This window comes from Watersipora subatra, chromosome 7 (assembly GCF_963576615.1).
Source record: "Watersipora subatra chromosome 7, tzWatSuba1.1, whole genome shotgun sequence".
In the NCBI taxonomy this organism is placed as follows: Eukaryota; Metazoa; Bryozoa; class Gymnolaemata; order Cheilostomatida; family Watersiporidae; genus Watersipora; species Watersipora subatra.
This window is the reverse complement of record NC_088714.1, coordinates 41,554,656-41,576,570: the sequence shown is the minus strand read 5'-3', so window position 1 is coordinate 41,576,570 and position 21,915 is coordinate 41,554,656. Positions and strand designations below refer to the sequence as shown.

At 35.5% G+C, this 21,915-nt stretch overlaps 2 protein-coding genes across 5 annotated transcripts; both read right to left on the bottom strand.

The window, feature by feature from the left end:
• Nucleotides 1-2,733: 2,733 nt before the first annotated feature.
• LOC137400771 (transmembrane emp24 domain-containing protein 1-like) lies at nucleotides 2,734-6,243 on the bottom strand. The gene is made up of 4 exons (XM_068087108.1): nucleotides 6,071-6,243; nucleotides 5,729-5,759; nucleotides 5,181-5,418; nucleotides 2,734-3,162 (listed from the first exon to the last, which is right to left on the bottom strand). Exons 1-4 carry the CDS (start codon nucleotides 6,241-6,243, stop codon nucleotides 2,957-2,959), a joined length of 648 nt encoding a protein of 215 aa, XP_067943209.1. The 3' UTR covers nucleotides 2,734-2,956.
• A 529-nt stretch (nucleotides 6,244-6,772) lies between these two features.
• LOC137400105 (CDK-activating kinase assembly factor MAT1-like) lies at nucleotides 6,773-21,240 on the bottom strand. Of its 4 annotated transcripts, XM_068086418.1 has the most exons (10): nucleotides 21,112-21,222; nucleotides 20,358-20,607; nucleotides 13,703-13,804; nucleotides 13,414-13,566; nucleotides 12,728-12,801; nucleotides 12,423-12,526; nucleotides 10,822-10,965; nucleotides 9,378-9,506; nucleotides 8,692-8,813; nucleotides 6,773-7,063 (listed from the first exon to the last, which is right to left on the bottom strand). In XM_068086418.1, exons 3-10 carry the CDS (start codon nucleotides 13,792-13,794, stop codon nucleotides 6,868-6,870), a joined length of 1,014 nt encoding a protein of 337 aa, XP_067942519.1. In that variant the 5' UTR covers nucleotides 13,795-13,804; nucleotides 20,358-20,607; nucleotides 21,112-21,222; the 3' UTR covers nucleotides 6,773-6,867. The 4 variants fall into 4 exon arrangements, with proteins under 4 accessions (XP_067942519.1, XP_067942518.1, XP_067942517.1 ...); XM_068086417.1 differs by lacking the exon at nucleotides 20,358-20,607 and having other exon boundaries at nucleotides 21,112-21,240; XM_068086416.1 differs by lacking the exon at nucleotides 20,358-20,607 and having other exon boundaries at nucleotides 13,703-13,832; nucleotides 21,112-21,146.
• Nucleotides 21,241-21,915: the final 675 nt, after the last annotated feature.

Below are 21,915 nucleotides of genomic sequence, written 5' to 3'. Positions count from 1 at the left end.
TCACTCAAAGAGCCATTTGGACCCGTTTTCCGCAGAAAAGAACACAGTGGGAGCCACAAACCCCCTTTGATATTTTTAATTAAAAAATACATAAATACTACATGTAAAAATTTTGTTTAGCCTTTAATGCTTTTATACCATGTTTACAACTTAAAACGAAAAGCTGTGGCATGTATGATTTGACTGCTGAAAAAAAATTACACTTTTGCAAAGAACAATAAAATAGCTAATAATAACTTGATAGTAATGTGAAAATCTTATGTTGTTTATAAGGTTACTTTGAAGAAAAATTGTTAATTCAGTCTTTCTTTTAACAAAACGCCTAATGTCATTCATGCAGCCATTTTTGCTCAAATTCGCCTTACGCATCGGTTCCGAAATGGCCTTTTTCTCTCAACTCCCTTTGGATATTTTTTAGCAAAGGCAGTGCGTTTACTCTGAAAGTGTCTTGCCTCATTTGACTTTTTGTTTGCAAATTTATCATTACACACATTAATCAAACTGGTGAACCAGTCTCCTCAGCAGTTAAAGCAAACAAATAGGACATGTAGGATTAAATGTTCTATTTTCCTCTGTCACTTTTCTTTCCATAGCATTCGCCATAGTTTGCCCCTGGGGTAAAAAAAATCAAAAAGTGTCGTACCGACTGGTGTAATTTTGGCGGTTTTATGGGGGCATAAATAATGACGCATAACAAGCGACAATGTTTGATTTATCACCATAATTACAATTTTTTAAATTATATTACAAAGTCTAGTGATAAAACTTCTATATTTATATGAATTACTCAGCATAAAGTAAGAAAATCCCAAGTCAGAGGGAGCCGCAGTGAGGGGATGAAAGAGCCGCATGCAGCTCCGGAAAAGTGGGTTGCTGACCCTTGCGCTTTAAATAAAGGAAACTTTATATTAGCCATAGATTTAGATAGAGTTTCAACTTTGAGTAGTCCAAAATTTTAGCATCCTTTTAAAATCAGAGCCGGTGCATTACTAAGACACCCTAACTAGATGATGAAAACAAAAGAAAACCAGTCAGTCATATTGAAGATTTGAAACTTACCTTAAGCGGAGATGTTTTTCTCATTGCGGACAATTACCTTGAGCAAAGTGTTTGAATCAGTGTGTACAGAGCTAAAACCAGACTAAGAGACACACATATGAGAAATGAACAGACGATACGTGGTTTAAGACACTAACAGAAACTATCCTTGTTTAGCAAATGGAATGATGGAACTCCATGGCGTCATTGACTTGAGGTTAGCACCTTCATTGTTTTCAGCTAAATCCGCTACAATTAATCTTTTAAAATGCTGAAAGTTTAACCAATGTTAGGCCTTGTTTTAATAGGTTTTGAAACCTTATAGAGTTTCAAAAAAAACTGTAAAAGTTGTAAAAAACAGAAATAAATGATTTGATTGTGAGAATAACCTAAGTTCTTTATAAAGTGCAACTTTGAGAATCAAACTAAAGAACAGTTGCTCAAGTGTATTCAAGGAATAGCAAATGTCATAAAATAACATTTAAAGATGAACTTGCACCAAATTTTTAGTAAAAGTCATCAACAAGTATCGGCATTTTTCTATCATTCATGATTTTTTGTGATGTTTTAGGTGATCTGATTGCCAGGATGTCTCAAGATTAGCATTGATAAAACTGGATCAAAATTAAAACGCTAAAATCAAGGGAAATTGTGATTATGATGCTTGTAATTGCAGAGACGCGTAATGCTGTAGCGCGAACGCGATAGCCCTCATCAACTATCGCAACAATAACAACTAGTGACATCACTTCGAAAGTATCTTTCTTCTAAGCGTTTTAATTGCGATTAAGTTTCATCGATTTTAATTGTGAAACATCCTGGCAATCAGAGCACCTTAAACAATTAAAACAAGCTCAAATGATAGAAAAATCGGATAATTTCTGATGAGATCTACAAAAATGTTGTGTAAGTTAATTTTTAGCACAGTAAATGATTGATTGATGCTTTAAAAGTTCATTTGTGCATGGCTATATATATACATTATACATCTATTAGTTGTATAGTGCTACCTACGTGTATGTAATGCTATACTCTCGCATCAAGGTATATTATTAGTATAGTGTGACTGATTACCGTGGTGGGAGTTTAATCTGACCAGTTACTGGAGTACTTTGTGACTGTTGAACTGTTTCATCAAACTGTATATGTAAAAAATTAAAACTCTCCATTCAGTTTTCCTTAATATTGCTGTGTTTTCAGTGCGTTCTCTGTTAAAACAATTATAGACAGAACCTCCACTGGCTAAAAGTTATCTAACATGCTAACAAAATGCTAATAAAAAAAGAATCAAGCGCCTCCCACTATAGTAATAAAAACATAACCCTTTTACATGCAGCTTTGGTTCGCACTAAAGTGCCTAACATTTGTGGGACTACGTGGGAACGTTTCCATTTTTATCACTCAGGTAAAACTAAAGCAAATGCTATAGCCAACATATAAAGCATATGCAATGTTACAGAGGTTATAAACCTTTTTTTAATCACCTAAAATATAGGTTGATTCAGAATAGATTACCAATTGGCTTTTCAATCGAACTGTTAACAGCAGATAGTCACTTTGATCGAAGTTTAAAATATGGTGTAGCTTTGAATTGCTACAAGTGTGGCTACAAAATGGGAAACTTCGATCTATTTATGAGATTTATCTTTCAGAGTAATGACATATTTTACGCATCCAAAGAGGAAACGTCCAAGGCTAAAATATTGCGAATGTCAGCGCAATCATTTATTAAACTAATAATGAGCGACAAAGCTGTTAGTAACTAAGGAACCAAATATTTATGAAAGTGCAATCATAAGACACATGCAATCCAGTGGTATATGACAAATGCTGTTCATTGTGTGTCATCTATCTAAGCTTAGACATCTATAATTGCTCACTCATCTCATCCTGGGCAGGGCACAATGTTCCACACTTTTTAACAAAGTGTAAAAACATTCTTTCCAAATAACTTCTTGATACAGTAAACTTCAGCCAAAGTCTTTATAGCAACGGCGAAGAAGATGACTGAAGAAAAAGTGTCCACTTCGTACGAAAGTTTCTGGGCATATTCAGCAGAGTGTGTCGTCCTCAGTCTCAATTGTTTGATAGAAAACGTCACATTTCCAATAAGACTTTTAATAGCTGAAAACAACCAACCAAATAGAATTTTCATTGCGTAAAAAAGTAATACTTGTTGGCTGCATCAAAGATGGAAACAAGGTAAGCGCTAAAGTGGTTATTTACTGTGAACCAACACATCCTAAGTCTAACAGCTTGCCAAACAAAAGTTAACACAGATCTATGAACATTCCCGATTTCTTAACTCTATTACTAGTCTCTAATACTAGTCTCTACTACTAGTCTCTATTACTAGTCTATATTACTAGTCTATATTACTAGTCTCTACTACTAGTCTCTACTACTAGTCTCTACTACTAGTCGTTATTACTAGTCTCTATTACTAGTCTCTACTACTAGTCTCTATTACTAGTCTCTACTACTAGTCTCTACTACTAGTCTCTACTACTGGTCTCTACTACTAGTCTCTATTACTAGTCTCTACTACTAGTCGTTATTACTAGTCTCTATTACTAGTCTCTACTACTAGTCTCTATTACTAGTCTCTACTACTAGTCTCTATTACTAGTCTCTACTACTAGTTTCTACTACTGGTCTCTATTACTGGTCTCTACTACTAGTCTCTATTACTAGTCTCTACTACTAGTCTATATTACTAGTCTCTACTGCTAGTCTCTACTACTAGTCTCTACTACTAGTCTCTATTACTAGTCTCTACTACTAGTCTCTATTACTAGTTTCTATTACTAGTTTATATTACTAGTCTCTATTACTAGCCTCTATTACTAGTCTATATTACTAGTCTATATTACTAGTCTCTATTACTAGTCTCTACTACTAGTCTCTATTACTAGTTTATATTACTAGTCTCTATTACTAGTCTCTACTACTGGTCTCTATTACTAGTCTCTACTACTGGTCTCTATTACTAGTCTCTACTACTAGTCTCTATTACTAGTTTCTATTACTAGTTTATATTACTAGTCTCTATTACTAGTCTCTACTACGAGTCTCTATTACTAGTCTCTACTACTAGTCTCTATTACTAGTTTCTATTACTAGTTTATATTACTAGTCTCTATTACTAGCCTCTATTACTAGTCTATATTACTAGTCTCTAATACTAGTCTCTACTACTAGTCTCTATTACTAGTCTCTACTACTAGTCTCTATTACTAGTCTCTACTACTAGTCTCTATTACTAGTTTCTATTACTAGTTTATATTACTAGTCTCTATTACTAGTCTATATTACTAGTCTCTACTACTAGTCTCTATTACTAGTCTCTACTACTAGTCTCTATTACTAGTCTCTACTACTAGTCTCTATTACTAGTCTCTACTACTGGTCTCTACTACTAGTCTCTATTACTAGTCTCTACTACTAGTCTCTATTACTAGTTTCTTTTACTAGTCTCTACTATTAGTCTCTATTACTAGTCTCTACTACTAGTCTCTATTACTAGTTTCTTTTACTAGTCTCTACTACTAGTCTATATTACTAGTCTATATTACTAGTCTCTATTACTAGTCTATATTACTAGTCTATATTACTAGTCTCTATTACTAGTCTATATTACTAGTTTCTTTTACTAGTCTCTACTACTAGTCTATATTACTAGTCTCTATTACTAGTCTATATTACTAGTCTCTACTACTAGTCTCTATTACTAGACTATATTACTAGTCTATATTACTAGTCTCTACTACTAGTCTATACTACTAGTCTCTATTACTAGTCTCTACTACTAGTCTCTATTACTAGACTATATTACTAGTCTCTATTACTAGTCTCTACTACTAGTTTCTATTACTAGACTATATTACTAGTCTATATTACTAGTCTCTACTACTAGTCTATATTACTATTACTTACATAAATTTCAATCTCTACAGATTAGGAGTGCGCACTCAGACCGATGGTATGCTTAGTTTGATAACCAACTAAACATGTCATAAAACGACTTCTGCTTGTATTCCACTATGACAGTAGTATGGTGCATGTACATTTATTTTCGTTTCATTCGTAAGACCAAGTACGAGATGCTCAACATATAAAGTGATCAACCAAGTCTTACTCACTAGCGAGTTTAAACTCAAAAAGTGATGGTGCAGTCGGTACAGAATTATCCTTCTGCTCTGTTAGTCTCCAGTCAAATTCTACAGTCTTGGTAGTAACAACACTGAATGAATTGTCAAAGCAAATGCTGTAGCTTCCTGTATGCATCGGAATCTTGTACTGTCCTGTGGAGACCTTCCGCCCACTCACATAGTTCGTTCTGACAGCAAGGTTTAAAACTTGAGCAAGCAAAGTTGAAAACTAGTGGCTGTCAATTAATATTGATATGTCCGCACATTGTAAGTGTTACATCAAGTAATAAGTAGCAAGTGACTCATATATGTTACTTTACAAGTGCAGCATGTATGATGGCTGGATATGCCAAGCGATCTATATGTCACATGACTAGTTGGAACCAATCAGTGAGTGAAAATTGGGAATTTTTGGAAGCCGACAAAACATTTTAGCACCGAAGCGTTTGATCGCACCAATCTAGGACAGGTCTTTTTAACTGGGAACACAGATCTTTGAGTAGGTTGAAATAAACGAAAAAAAGTATAGTTGTAACTACAGGAAAGACCTTTGAAGAAAGTGAGCATGATCTAAAGTAGCATTACTAAAGTACTACAACTATCTAAAATACTACTAAACCACTACTACTAACGTAGACCGGATATACAGATACAGGCCACAAGCAGATATGCATGATGAAAACCAAATAGCATCTTCAAGCTATACTACAGACACAAGCCTCCTCTTTAATAGCGTCTTCAAGCTATACTACAGACACAAGCCTCCTCTTTAATAGCGTCTTCAAGCTATACTACAGACACAAGCCTCCTCTTTATTTCCTCTACAATGTTTTACGGGTGATGCTAAACACAACATATGTGTCTGTAAAAAGCACACTCACGTTTGTCCTCCTGATTGTATAATGTCAACAATAGCGGCAACATTCTTATATTTACCACCCTTGAGAACTGTAAACTGGAAATGAGCAAACTCTTTCCCTTCGAGCTCAGTCTTATTGACTAGTACATCTTCATATAAACAAAACTTGGATCTTGGCTGCACCTGGACAGTCATGGCATTAGTACCAAATACCCAGCAAATCCAAAGTATACATAGTCTAGCACACTCCATCGTGAACTGAGATATGACCCTTGTCGGCGTGTATTTGAAATCTGAACGTGTGAGATACTTTCTACTTGGAAGCCATCTGCGACTGGAAGTAAACAAAGCCTCGAGTAGATTGAAGTGTGTAACACCTGTAACTGCATCAGCTCCGCAAAGATCAGCATCGCTGCTTGAGATTCATCATTATTCCACCAAGCAATAACGAAAACCTCACAATTGGTGATTCCAAAACTTAGCGCTAACGCGATTGGCTGCTGATACAGCAGAAATATCTATACGAGCCGAACCAATAAAACATTTTGTAAAGTGAATATTTGAATATTAGTTTTAGTTGATAAAATAGTGTCATGCAAGCAGTGGTTATACTTAGCACTGCAATCAGCAAATAATTCTATTTTATTTCAGACGGAAACTGCCAACTGATATTCTTTAGACTACTTTTTGAGAAATGAGGCTTGCATAGAATGATACAGACAGTCAGCACACAAACTTGTATTTACCAAAACTTACGCACAAGAAATTTGTGAACTAACATTAATCTGTAATACAAAAATAGTGGCTGCCAGAGAGTGATTACGGGGAAATGTCCATTCCTTCGTGGCTACCATTAGATGAAGACGGGGCATTACTAGGCACCGGTGAGTAATTGCTAATACCAGATATGAACAGACCATCGACAGCGCTTTGAAGAGCTTTCAGACACCCTATAGCTGCCTCATAGCCTCCTGCTTTTTCCGATGTAGCTGATGTCCGCATATGTCGCAAGTACCTGAGCAAGAGAAATATGTGTACACCAACAATAGTGCTCGTCTATAGATAGTGCCAGTCTACTATATATAGTGCTGGTCTATAGCAATTACTAATCTATAGTTAGTCTACAGCGAGTACTAGTCTATAGATAGTGATAGTCTATAGATAATAATAGTCTATGGAGTGCTAGTCTATAGATAGTGCTAATCTACAAATGTACATATAGTGATAGTATATAGATAGTAATAGTCTATAGTTAGTGCTAGTCTACAGCTAGTACTAGACCTCTATGTAGTGTAGGCAACTATTGTTCCAGTATGAGTGATTGCTCTGTCATCCATTACCTAGAGAAAGAGAGCAAACATGATGACCTAGCTTATCTTGTTGATTACTTGTTTTGCTTCTGACACATTCCTTTACTCAACCATTAGCTAAATCTCTACAAATTATTATTATTTAATGATTAAATTGTGCATACAAGGTGAGTCATTTTATTTCTTCGATACTATATGGCATGCACCAGTACTGTGATTATAGTTAAGTACGTATTTAACTGGTTGGATTATATCCCAAATCAGACAGGTGAGACTTGTGCAAAGCTATGTGAAGAATTCCACCATTTTACTAATAGACTTCATTTCAAATTAAAAGTTGTCAAGTTGCTTGTGAGTGGAAAATTGGTTTTAAAGGTTGGCTTGCAACAAAATTCACATTACAGTTATTTGATATGAAAAGATTCACCATGTCTTACTCTGTTTTGTTGTAGGTGCAAAATATGTGGAAATGTGATTACAAGCTCTTAAAAGCTCAAAAACGAACAGTTAATCGCAGCCACACGAGACCGCCGTAGTTTGGATTCTCTTTTCAAAACGGCTCAAATATGACGTAGCTGTGGTAGATGGTTTCTGTTTACGCTTTCATGCAACCTTATTCGTCGAAATATTTTCACAAATATACTTCACGCATTCAATAAAACCATGTCTATTGTTCTTACGTGTCTGTTTTATCGTCATTGTAACGCTGTCACTTTTAGCAGTGATATCTTATAACTTACCATAAAAATTTGTTTAATTTTTTAGCCTTAGCTTGAAGGAGTACATATCATTGTCTGATAATCATGACGGGCCTGTTAGTCACTTGTGATAATCGAAAAGTGCTGCAGAAATTATTTGCGAAGTATTGGGTCACCTGATCAGATTACGACTTGCCGATTAAATCAAACCGAAACAAATCTGTAAAGTAGCGAGCATCTATATTTGATACGGGGTCTTCGGTAAAACCCGAAGTGCTTGTCATAAACTAGTGCTACGATAAGTTTTATATTGAGCTTTTTATTGGCCTTTTAATTCACATGAGAACATCACGTGACAAGACAATAAATAAATTTCATGACTACATCAGAGAAATAAAGAGATTCTAATCTACGGCGGCTTTTTGTTTTTGAGCTTTTAAGAGCTTGTAATCACATTTCCACATATTTGGCACCTACAACACAACAGAGTAAGACATGGTGAATCTTTTGAAACCAAATAATTGTAATGTGAATTTTGTTGCAAGTCAACCTTTAGCAAACAACTCTATGTTCAAGCGTCTTCTCGGAAAAGAGAAGACAACCAAGAAGGCTGATAGGCTAATGACATGTCTCACCCCTTATGTCGAACGTCATCTATAGATGGTGGGGCAGGGCCATAATTTTCCATAATAAGTTCCTCATACCTGTAGAGAGCCTCTTGCTTCTTGGTAAGTGGCACGAATGTTGTTTGGTGTCCCTATGAGGCATAAGCAAAATAGCCAAAGTTATTAAAAGATGGACTCATAAAAAAATTAAATATTACTATACTAACTATCTCTTGGTTATACCCTTACGGTAAAAAAGACATCGATAACGGTAACATACGGAGATCCTTTAATGTGATCATGAGATAGCTATGAGGTGTGATCATGCTCATATATGCATGATGTGTTAGCGCAACGTGTTGAGCTCACTAAATAAGGGCATGTACACCTACTGTTATAAAGTAGGTAAAAAGAGAAAATGGTGATATAAATGAAACAACTGGCAGAAGTTATTTAGATTTGTACAATCTACTGACAACATAAATTTTATAATTTTACAATAAGTACGTCATTTTTAAAAATGATGCCTCAATATGCTAAAATGGATATCTATTTCACTAGAATGACACTTACTACAATTTCACAATAACTCAAACATATAGCAGAGACAACAACACCAACAATTCTAACAGCTTCCACTAATTTAACAGTCAAGGTCATTTTAAGGTCAACAACATTACCACACCATTGATGAATGTAACGATAAACAAACTTACCAAATGACTAGAAATGTCTGGAAAATTCTTCGTGCTTGTTTTAGGCTGCTCAACATTCGCTTGCTTCCGTAGCCTCTGTGTGTTTTGGTGAGACTGTAAGATGTCGTCTGCTGAGCCGTCGCTAAACATCTAAACACAATAGAAAATTTTGTCTTTGTTAAAATACAAGCAATCTTACAAGGGAGCTGAGAGCCAAATTTTGAGAAAACTCGCTAATAAGCCTAATTCAGGAAGAACAAATGAAGGAGAACATAAATGTAAGTATGGAAGAACAGAAAAATGCTTTCAATCAACTTTTCAATAATTTACATGTATAGCTTGTTTGATCACACCAAAGAGCTTAAGCTATAAAACATTAATAGCACACCTTCCGTAAAACTTCTATTTGAACGCCATGGAGCTCTATGTTTTGCCCTCCCCTATAGTGGCATTTTACTAGAGGCGGTGTTCAAATAGAGGGTGGTGTTGTAATTTTTGTCTAGCTCGCTAGAATTTTGAGAAGATAAATTCAACCCCTTAATGCACTAGGTGATGCTAATGTCGCCTAGTGATAGTAATATTTTGCACTCTCCTTCAGGCGGAAAACCATTAATGCCGCCGGCCTCAGCATTTTTACTAAATTATCAGACCATTAAGTATCAGACTGAGTTAAACAAGGATGTACTTTGATTTTAAAATATGAACCTGGAACTAAAATAAAATTAAAATATTAACGAGATACAGTTATTAATTATTTTGATTGTGTCGCTTTCCCAGTTCCAAAGAAAAAATTGCAAAGCCTTGAAGTTAGAAAATGGACAAAACGTTTTTAAGTTTTAAACACATTTCTAACGTTTGAAGTTAGACTATGCCATAACAAAGGCTGCAATTATGTCGTATGGTGTTCTTGAAGACTATTCGCATCATTCATCAAAATGCCCAGTCTTCAGGTAAAATTGTAAACAACATTATTGACTAATCCCAAAACAATGGATATGATTTAGATTTTAGTGACTTCAAATCAGAGTGTAGTTCTGATGATTGGGACGATCAATCTTTTTAGGTGCATTGTCATTAAAATCATGGCAACCACTGCGGCAACAACAGAAGAATTAATTGTTATTGATGTGACCGAGTCATAATTAGTACTATTTTGAGGACACTTTTTTACTGATCACTTTCTATTATGGGTTCGTAAAGATCAAAGAATGTCAAAGCGGCGAGCAAATAGAAGTGGCGTTCAATAAAAGGGTGGCAGTGTTTTTTTTAACACTTTTCTATATTGGCATTCTATTAGTAGTGACGTTTAAACAAAATTGGTGTTTAAATAGAGGTTTTACTGTGTTCGTATACACAGGTATCGATCAAAGGCTTTTCATTTTTATTCTGCGATTGGAATCAGTCTATATGGTCCAGTGGTAATAGCAAGTCACTGCACCACCCAACACGGTGAGAAAATGGCTACCAAGTTGTCAATAAGAAGTTGTTGCTCTTTTTCCCTCTCCATCTTTTTGTGTGCTTGATCCTTAGCAAGCTCTACAGAAATGTTCTGGCTACGAGTAGCTGTTTCCACAGCAAGACAACTCTCGATGTAGAGCTCATCTGCGGACTGTAAACCGAAGCCAATAAAAATTCAAAAGCGAATACAATGTAGTTAAAATGGTAAAGGATGAAGCACCAAATTGTATGCAGAAGAAATATAGAAGGGAAAAGTGACAAGTCTAAGTCAGTAGGGATGTAAAAGGAAGGATTAACAAGCCTAAGTCAGTAGGGATGTAGATAGCCTGTCTTGACAAACTGTTGTTTTTGCGGAGTTGTCCCCCCGTCGAGCGGGCGAGCAACAACAGCTTGTCACAAGACGTACTGCACCTGATGCGTCAGCTGCACTTATAGGGAGTTGTTCTCTTCCGTCTACGCGGCTTGACTGCAATGTTATGTCGGTCGCTCCATTGATAATCATAACAGAGTTCACGCAAAAATTTATGTAGAAAAAAACAAGATTACAACGTTTAACCAAAGACCAGTCTTTGTTGTAAACGTTAGGAAAATTTAAGAATAAAATAAATCGAAAATAAAATCCATAAGAACAAATAAAACTGACTGATACAAAAATCGAAATAAAACTGACTTAGCGCACAAATAACGACATGTTTAGTCGCTGTTGTTGCCTAAGTTCTCAAGTTCTACTAAAGTTTACCGCAGAGGCTGGTCGCTGGTGAAACGTTGTAATCTTTTTTTTTTTCTGCATAAACTTTTGCGCGAAATTCGTTATGATTACCAATGGAGCGACCGACATAACATCGCAACCAAGCCGCATAGACGGAAGAGAACAACTCCCTATAAGTGCAGCTGATGCATCAGGTGCAGTACGTCTTGTGACAAGCTGTTGTGTTGCTCGCCCGCTGGACGGGGGACAACTCCACAAAAACAACAGTTTGTCAAGACAGGCTAGGATGTAGAAGGAAGGAGTAACAAGTCCAAGTCAGTAGGAATGTAGATGGAAGGAGTAACAAGTCTAAGTCAGAAGGAATGTAGAAGGAAGGAGTAACAAGTCTAAGTCAGTAGGAATGTAGAAGGAAGGAGTAACAAGTCCAAGTCAGTAGGAATGTAGAAGGAAGGAGTAACAAGTCCAAGTCAGTAGAAATGTAGAAGGAAGGAGTAACAAGCCTAAGTCAGTAGGAATGTAGAAGGAAGGAGTAACAAGTCCAAGTCAGAAGGAATGTAGAAGGAAGGAGTAACAAGTCCAAGTCAGAAGGAATGTAGATGGAAGGAGTAACAAGTCCAAGTCAGAAGGAATGTAGAAGGAAGGAGTAACAAGTCTAAATCAGTAGGAATGTAGAAGGAAGGAGTAACAAGTCTAAGTCAGTAGGAATGCAGAAGGAGTAACAAGTCCAAGTCAGTAGGAATGTAGAAATAAGGAGTAACAAGTCTAAGTCAGTAGGAATGTAGAAGGAGTAACAAGAATAAGTCAGTAGGAATGTAGAAGGAGTAACAAGAATAAGTCAGTAGGAATGTAGAAGGAAGGAGTAACAAGTCTAAGTCAGTCGGAATGTCAGTAGGACTTACTTTTTTAAACTTATTGTGAGCAATGAGATCTTTATTTTCCTTTCTGTATGCTTCAACCTTCTTCCGAGTGCTTTCTGCATCCACGTCGTTAACAAGGTTGAATACTGCAAGTAAAATTAAACATGTTCTTCTTACGCTTATAGAGCTGTACAACTAAAACAAAATTCTTTTTAAAAATTGAGATGTTGACATGCCATCTTTGAGATGCTACAGGCTTAACATATAAAATTTGAGCTTTCTGACGGAAGAAGCGATAAAGGATGTCTATATAAAAAAAGATGACAAGTTGAGTAAAGGAAACTGACTTATGGTCTCCACCTCCTCTAGATAGTCATTGTATTCCCTCAAAGTGGCAAAGCTGTCCTCCTTCAAGTTGTAGCTGCAATAAACGTGTAAGTAATCAGTTCTGACCTATTGGCTAGTCTATCTAGTTCTGTGAAAAAAACCAAGATATTCAGTTAGAATAGACCAGGCTTAGAGCATTCGATGCTAGATATAGCGGTGAAACATTATGTTAGATATAGCAGTGAGACACTATGTAATAGAGAAATGTGTTAGAAATAATAGGGAAATGTGTTAGATATAATAGAGAGTTGTATTAGATACAATAGAGAGTTGTATTAGATATAATACAGAGACGTTTTAGATATAATAGAGAGATGTGTTAGATATAATAGAGAGTTGTATTGGATATAATAGAGATATGTGTTAGATATAATAGAGTTTTATTAGATATAATAGAGAGTTGTATTAGATACAATAGAGAGTTATATTAGATATAATACAGAGACGTTTTAGATATAATAGAGCTGTATTACATATAACAGAGATGTGTTTTAGATATAATAGAGCGGTATTAGGTATAATAGAGATATGTGTTAGATACAATAGAGAAATGTTTTAGATATAATAAAAAAGAATTATGTTAGATATAATAGAGATTTGTATTCGATATAATAAAGGAGAGATGTGGCAACAATTGAAAACTTACTCTTTAAGAATTTTTTTTCTTATTTCTAGTTCCTTTTCTATACTCCCATCTTCAAAGAACTGGAGACGGAAATTGATTCGTCTGAGAGCGGTATTACATTCCGTACAATTGCCACTGCCTCTCACAAACAATAGTTCAACACAGCTTTCACACCTGTAGAGAAATTGAGACATTCGAAACCTGATTACAGACAAATACTTAATATTCATACGAGTATATCCATCAGTCTAAAGAAAGCTGCATGTAATATGAATTAGTTCCCTAGCACAGCTGAGCATTATTTACTCACAAAGCATGCCCGCAGACATTTACCATCAACTTCAAGTTTGGGTTACGATATTTGGTGGTTCGACACCGAGGACAAGCGGCTTCGTCGTCCATCCTTAACCTCCTGTTTAAGAGAACAAAATTCACCAAAGCTGCAACCAACAGAAAGTTCATGTGTGGAGTCTGAAAGGAAAGTGAGAGACGTGGATGTTTCTTTTAGCGTAAATACCAGCTTTGTCAGAATTAGAAAAATATGTTAAAATATAAAGCATTATAGCATGTATAGAATAAATTAGTATAAACACCGCGTAATCTAAACGAGAATCTGTTAGATTACATATTTGTATTTAAACCTCTATATGCGGTACACAGTAGCAAGCCTACACTTCCATGCCTCTAAAGCAGAGCTTTTTAACCTTTTTCATTCCATTACCAAAATTTTCAACTTCCCCCTTGTTAATTTTACATACAATTTTTTTCCATTATTTCTTAGTCAAACTAGTTGATGCCTACAAGTAAGTTTGTGTGAGACTAATCAGATTATAATGTAATAGTATGAATGTTGTCTCTTTATTAGTAATCAAACAACGGCATGTAAAACAATATTTTTTGTAAGCAATATTTATTGCGAGTAGTGCAAAAGCAAAACTGTATTATGATTATACAGTAGACAGTCCTATAATGTAAACCTCTGTTTATGTAATTTCACATAATGTAAATAATTTATGTAACGTTTTTGCTTCATATTACCTAATAAATCTATATATCATAAAAAGTCAAGTCAGTGCAAGTCCTCAAATTTGGTTTGAATAACGAGTCTCTAGTTAGCCTTAAAAATACTGTTTTCTCTCTTGCCTCACTTCGGAGAGAAAACGATGTGTAGTGGTATCTCTATTATCTGCTATACACTAGTACTCTGGCAGTCTACTGGGCTTACAGAGAGATCGTCAGGTGTGCTGATAAAGCACAGAGAATAAGTAGCTGCACAATTATTCAGAAATACCTAAAGACTGTGGATTAGTGCGGGCGTTAGTGTTGGCCTACCAAACTGAATGTCATGAGTAGGAGTCTAGTTGAAAGCTATCTTTTATCTTAACGTCTAACCCTGGCGACAGACAAATGGAATGACAGACATAATTCTTATTAATGTAAAGATATACAGTGAAACTCGGATAACTTGCCCTCGGATATCTCGAACACATGGTTAACTCGAACGGATTTGTTTGGTCCATTCCCACGCAATGATAAATTGCTTTAGATAACTCGACTTTAATTTCGTTAACTAGAACAGTTTTTTTGCCCAACGGCTACCGAGACGGTTGTTATCGCTTTAGAATATCACTTTATTCCAAGCCATAGAGATAAACAACAACGTTTAGTAGTTCTTAGGTGTCATTATTGCCACTATCGGCAAAATATTTTCGTTAACAACTTTTCAAAAGGTTTGCAAAAAATCAAATTTTACCAAACATCCGCTTGGGAATAGCCTTCCGCAAGCATGGAGAACCCAGGTAACCTTCAGATAAACTTTAAGAAAAAACGGCAAAACTGGTTTTTGTTAAAACGCTCAAAAGAAAAATATGTCTTTTTTTCTGAGAGTTTCAATGGCGATCAGGTTTAGCCTATTTTAATCTGAAAACGTCCTGGCAGTCACATCACGTAAAACAAACAAACAAATCTCAAGTAATAAATGGAAAATATTTATACTTTCTGATAAAAATTGTTAAAACATTACATGAGAGGTCTCTTAACTTGCAACAAGCAATCAATGCTTTTGATTTATATATAGTTTGTATGTGTACTGATAAATACAATAATACATGCACTTGTGACAGTGTTTTCATAACTTGAACGCTCTGGTAACTCGAACACTTTCTCTTGGTCCCGCGAAGGTTGAGTTAGGTCGAGTTTGGTCCCGTTTGGTCGAGTTTCACTGTATATTTGTTTTACTTTATTTCAGAAATATACAATTTTATTACCTTTACTTTGCAGCATATACCTTGCTGTCTCAGAAAAAATGAAAATACCGATTTAAATTGACATTGAAAGTTTGCACTCCTGAAGCTCTGAACATGGACACTGAACCAAGTGAAATGATGAAAAAAAGACAGGTTTTCGATACTAACCAATAACACTACAATTATTGCAATCATTAAATTCAAAAGTTATGTTTGGGTTTTTCCTATTTGAAGGACAAAAGGGGTAAGTTTGGGATGATGTTGGAATGAATCTGGCAATTACATGTATTTTATGATTTGCATAACGTAAAACCCCTCTAATGTCAAAGTTATCGAAACAGATTATTTATATTTTAGGAACATTGACTGTAGTTTAGAATCAACTTGGATATTACTGCTTTGTTTCAAATCAGTGCGTGTGTTTTCAGTAGTCTCAAAATGATAAGAACTAATTTCAACGAATGTTACAAACAAGCCATTTTATATCTCCACAAGAAATGTGAATGTTTTTCAAGTTGCTAAATAGCTATTTTATAAGACTGATTATTTTCACTATATGAAAAAAATTTTATTTGGTATGTTTTTACGATAAAGTACAAATTGTCAATTTCCTACTTAAAAGTTGACTTGCAACAAAATTCACATTACAGTTATTTGGTATCAAAGGATTTACCATGTTTTACTCTGCTGTGTTGTAGTTGCAAAATATGTGGAAATGTGATTACAAGCTCTTAAAAGCTCAAAAACATTTAGTTAATCGCACCCATCACGAAAGTGCCGTAGATCGGAATCCCTTTCCAAAATAGCTCAAATGGGACGTAGCTGAACATGATGGCTTCTGTTTACACTTTCATGCAACCTCACTCGTCGAAATACTTTCACAAATTTACTTCACACATTCAATAAAACCATGTCTATTGTCCTTACGCGTCTATTTTATCATCATTGTAATGCTGTCACTTTGAGCACTGATATCTTAAAACCTACCATAAAATTCATTTAATTTTTTAACCTTGGCCCGAAGGAGTGCATATTGTCCTTCAATAAACATGACGAGCCTGTTGGTCACCTGTGATAGTCGAAAAATGCTGGAGAAATTGTTCACGCCATTTGGCAGGAAGAATGGGTCACATGATCAGACTACGACTAGATGATTAGACCAAGCCGAAACAAAACTGTAAAGCAGCGAGCATCTATATTTGATACGGGCTTTTCAGTAGAACCCGAAGTGTTTGTCATAAACTAGTGCTACGAGACGTTTTATTATGAGCCTTTTAATCGCCTTTCAATTCACGTGATAACATCACGTGTCTAAACAATAACCACAATGTTAGAGTACGTCATCGAAATAGAGAGATTGAAAACTATGGCGTTTCCGTGATGGCTGCGATTAACTGTTCGTTTTTGAGCTTTTAAGAGCTTGTAATCACATTTCCACATATTTTGCACCTACAAAACAGCAGAGTAAGACACGGTGAACCTTTTGCTGCCAAATAACTGTAATGTGAATTTTGTTGCAAGTAAACCTTTAAAAAGGCATATTTGACTCTTATCATTATCTGTAGGCATGAACACAAGATTTGGTAACTACATTGAAGAGCTGGCCAAGCAGTAGTTTCGAAGTTTTAGGTAGGAAATAAAGAAACTATCATTTTACTAGCTACATACAATAAGAAAGTTTGAATATTTCAAATTAGGCCATACGCCAAATTTAGACTTGTCTTCATTGACTTGTCTTCACACAGAGTCCGGTTAAAATGCTGTTGACTAAACATTTTATTGCTACTCGTGCTATACTTCACATAAGCATAGATAGATCAAATTTGAAACAATGATGTGGTGGCATCGTTCTAGGGCAGCCAAAATGAAATCTTTAAAATGTACATTTGTAAAATTTCACGTGTGACAAAATAAAACTTCAACTTGAATTGTGATAAATTATGCAGTCTTTCAAGCAATTGAAATAGTGATATACCGTAAAACCTCTGTTTGAATGCCATCGTGCTCTATTTTTCAACCCTTCACCTATAATGGCATTTTATAAGAGGTGACGTTCAAATAGAGGGTGGTACCATATTTTTCGACTAGCTTGTCAGAAGTTTGCGAAGATAAATTTAACTCATTTACAAGTGAAGCAAGGCTAATGTCACTCATATTTTGCACTCTCCTTCGGACAGATCGACATTGATGCCGTCGGCCTCAGCATTTTTGCAAAACGATCTTTCATATACATCAAAGTATCAGACCGAGTTGAACGAAAAACTACTTTGATTATAAAATACTTGTGGGATACAGTTAATAATTACTTTGATGGTGTTGCTTTTAAATTTGAAAAAACCGTAACGCTTTGTAGTCAGAAAATGGATATAACGTCTATAAGTTTTAAAAACTTTTAAATGTTTCAATGTTAGAATACGCCATAACAATGGCTGTCATTACGTCGTCCTGTGTTCCCGAAGAATATTCTCATCATTCATCAAAATGCTTTAAGTTTTCAGGTGAGATTGTAAAACCCGTTATGGACAAATCTGAAAAAAATGGATAAGATTTAGACCTTGGTGACTTAGAATCAGAGTGTAGTTCTGATGATTGTGACGAATGCGTTTCTCAGGTACACCATCACTAAAATCATGACAAAAACTACAGTGAAAATGATAGAATTAATTGTTATTGATGTAACCGAGCCATTATTAGTATCATTCTGTGAACAGTTTTCCATCGATCACTTTCTATTCCGGGTTTGTAATGATTTAAGAATACCAAAGTGGTAGTTAAATAGAGGTGGCATTCAATTAAAGAGTAGCGCTGTATTTTTCAACTCTTCTTTTAGTGCCATTCTATCAGAGGTAATGCTCAAATAATGTTGTTTGTAATGATACTGGCATGCAATAAATATAAATTGTTCAAAAAAGTGTCCCTGAATTACTATTTCTGATCCCAGTAACCTATTTTTATATTAACAAGTTATTCCAGGTACAAATTTATGCTTTCATGGTGAATGCTGGGTTACCTTAAACCAAGTTCTACAAAGCCTCAAATAAAAAACAACACCTTGTTACCAATGCATTGCCTTTACCATAATTTGTAGATCAATCCAAGTTGAACATAAGTTACCAAATTATTTTATTAAAAAATTACCATTTATTAAAATCAGTTCTTGCAATGAAGTAAAATATAACAATGAAGTTGAGACCTTACCTACCCAAACGAGTTATTCAATGCTAAATAAGGACACACATCACACGCTGATGTGATGCAACAAAGAATTAGATTGTTCCACAAATAATGTTATATACTGAGGCCTCATGTAGTACGAAGACAATTGCAGACAATGCCAGATAAATTGTGAGCTTTAGGAGAAACAGTGACTACCCAAATTTGTATAGAAATCATTGAGTGGAAGTGATGTTTCTTGCATATTACTTTCTTTGGTTATTGCTTAGCTTGATTATATTGTTTAATTACCTACATACTTCGATATCACCTATTAATCTTTGATCATCTGTTTTCCTGGTTACGTCGTCCTTTGCTTGTTTTGCCACAACAAATAAATATCATGGAGTTTAGCTCACTCAAATTATAAACGCATGTGAAGTAAACAACAATAGCCAGAACTGGGTCCTTGAACATAGTGGTGGCCCTGAAAAGGGCCATTGGGGAAGGCGCTAGCTTGGTACTACAAGCTGGAGACCAAATCAAAAATCTCTGGTAGAGCCATAGGCTCCGTAGTGACAGAGGCTACTGCTGGCTCTTGCTTAGGTTTGTGTGTCCATGCAGGCTCTCAGCAAGGTCACAGAGGAGACGGCGAGCATCCACGGTGGTTCTCTCCAACGTAGCAAGTGGAATAGTGTTGGGTAAATTTGTCTCAGATGGCTTATATCTGATGCTTAACCAGAGACCTCTGACGAGACTTTGGAGACTGGCTGTAACTGAAAAGGGCATCAGTTTGATATGATATGGCTCAGTAGCCTGTGATACTTTGAGCACATTTTGCGATGGGAGGTGAATGCTACTTTGAGGGCAGCACCTCGCCAGTGTAGAAGAAGCTCATGCTTCTTCAAATCACGGATTCAACTCAGCTTGTAAGAACAACTGACGCAGTACAGCCTCATTGTTTCCAGTGAAAGTTCAGGCCAAAACGCATTGTTTTTACAGGTAATTGGTATCTCTATTAGAGATATACCTTGTTAAGCGAGCGCAAAAGTCAGTAGAATTAATGTTTACCATTTAATAATTAATACAAATGTGTGGTGATTAGTGAACTATTAATTACCCTCTGTCTTCGGTGCATGGGCCAAGCATAGCCAGTAGGCTCCACTGATATTACTTTTCACCAACCAATGTGTTTTGTCGATTTATTCTGTATATAAGGCTTTTGTACTACACATATCTGCATTTGTGGTGATTTTGTTGTGTGACCAATAACCTTTGGAATTCATTTGAAACAAAAGTTCAATATTTACATATTTGGGAAACCAACTAGAATGCCAATGATTTGATGAGACCGTGACTTTTGGTGGCATACACTATGAGTGGTATAAAATTGCAAACCAAAGCTACATCCACTCAAGCATACTAACCTAGCTGGACAAGTGTTCTGCAGTAAATTAGTAACTATTGTCACCCAGTGGTAAGGTTCAAATAAACTGGACATATGGACAAGTCAGGGGGTAAATTCCTGTTTAAATTCCCTGCATACCGTAGCTACTAGTAAATTACCTGCGTGCGTTGAGTAGTCACGACCAGTAAAGGAGGAATGCGGCTGTGCTAGTTTTTGGTCTCACTCTACTGAGTCAGCTTTAGGTAAAATTCAAACAGGCCAGTTTTCAGTCCTATTCTACCAGGCCACCTTTCGGTCAAATTCTACCAGGCCACCTTTCGGTCAAATTCTGCCAGGCCAGTTTTCGATACTACATTACTGGATCGATGATTTGGTTCAATTCAGTGGCTAGTTTTGAGCCAGAATAAACTGTGATAGAAATTATAAAGAGTTGTGATTACAAGTTTTAGAGATTTACATAGTTTCAATTCATGTGGTAAAATTTGATTTTGAGGATTGTATATGAAAGCTACTTATGTACTCAAAGTGCGTAAGAATGTAAACAATTACCGGGTACTAAGGCAATGCGTAAAGCTTCAGTACCTATGAAATAAAAAACAGACCACATAATTAAGTACTTTATAAGCATTATTATAAACACAAGTTTGAATGAGATACACACTGAGATTTTTTTGTGATGGGCCTTCGTTTTCAGAACAGGTTGCAGTTGCTTTGTTGATAGCCAAATGACGCTCATTTTAAACCCAGTGTTCGTTTGTGTTTGTGAATATTATTCATGAAAACCTCAAGAAATAATATTCACAAACACAAACAAACACTGGGTCTAAAATGAGCGTCATTTGGCTATCAACAAAGCAACTGCAACCTGTTCTGAAAACGAAGGCCCATCACAAAATAAAAATATCTACACACTTTGTCGCAAAGCCCACCGCCAGATATTTCACATCTATCTGTTATGTATAAAATCTCAAAAGCAGTACAAAATAATAAAGTAAATCCAGCAGTTGAATGGCGCAATGGTCGCGGACAGCTGAAAGAACTCCGACCTTGACATTGTATGTAGTTTTGAAATCGAGCTGTCTTTTTTCGATAACCCTATTTAGGCTGTGGGCCGAGCAAGCAAAATAGCTCTAGAAATGATGTTTCCAGAGCCATCGAGTGTAACACTCGATGGCTCTGGATGTTTCGTTTGCACTCCCTTTCAGTAGAAATTTCAGCAGCGGCATAGACTAATTTTGGTATGGAGATTTCAAAACTGAAGAGCTGACGCAGCTGCGATTCTCTCTGGTATGAAAAATTTAATAAAAACGATTTTTAGGATTTATCTCCCCTGTAAATAAGATTATTTCCATAAAAGCATCAGATGTGCAACTTTTTCTCATAATTATTTTGCAGTGATTCAGAGTGGCAGTGATAAAGTCAAAACCAATCTACTTATTTTTTAACATTTCATATCCTACGATTGTTACACGTACATGTAAAGTATATACTTACGTATTTATACATGGCTATACATGTGTATAAACATGTGTATACAAATGTATATACCTTAGCTATTAAACCATAGCTATTAAACCATATATTTTTACAAACATACAAATATATATATATACATGTGTATATATATACATGTGTATATATATACATGTGTATATATATACATGTGTATATATATATATATATATATATATATATATATATATATATATATATATA

Coding starts and splice junctions, on each gene's coding strand:
- LOC137400771 (XM_068087108.1), bottom strand. CDS start 6,243: ATGACTGTCCAGGTGCAGCCAAGATCCAAGTTTTGTTTATATGAAGAT. Junction 5,760..6,070: donor ATACAATCAGGAGGACAAAC/GTGAGTGTGCTT, acceptor ATGCTACTTTAG/ATCATGCTCACTTTCTTCAA. Junction 3,163..5,180: donor TTTTGAGTTTAAACTCGCTA/GTGAGTAAGACT, acceptor GGTTGTTTTCAG/CTATTAAAAGTCTTATTGGA.
- LOC137400105 (XM_068086415.1), bottom strand. CDS start 13,854: ATGAACTTTCTGTTGGTTGCAGCTTTGGTGAATTTTGTTCTCTTAAAC. Junction 12,527..12,727: donor AGAGGAGGTGGAGACCATAA/GTCAGTTTCCTT, acceptor TTTTACTTGCAG/TATTCAACCTTGTTAACGAC. Junction 8,814..9,377: donor CAGACATTTCTAGTCATTTG/GTAAGTTTGTTT, acceptor TATGCCTCATAG/GGACACCAAACAACATTCGT.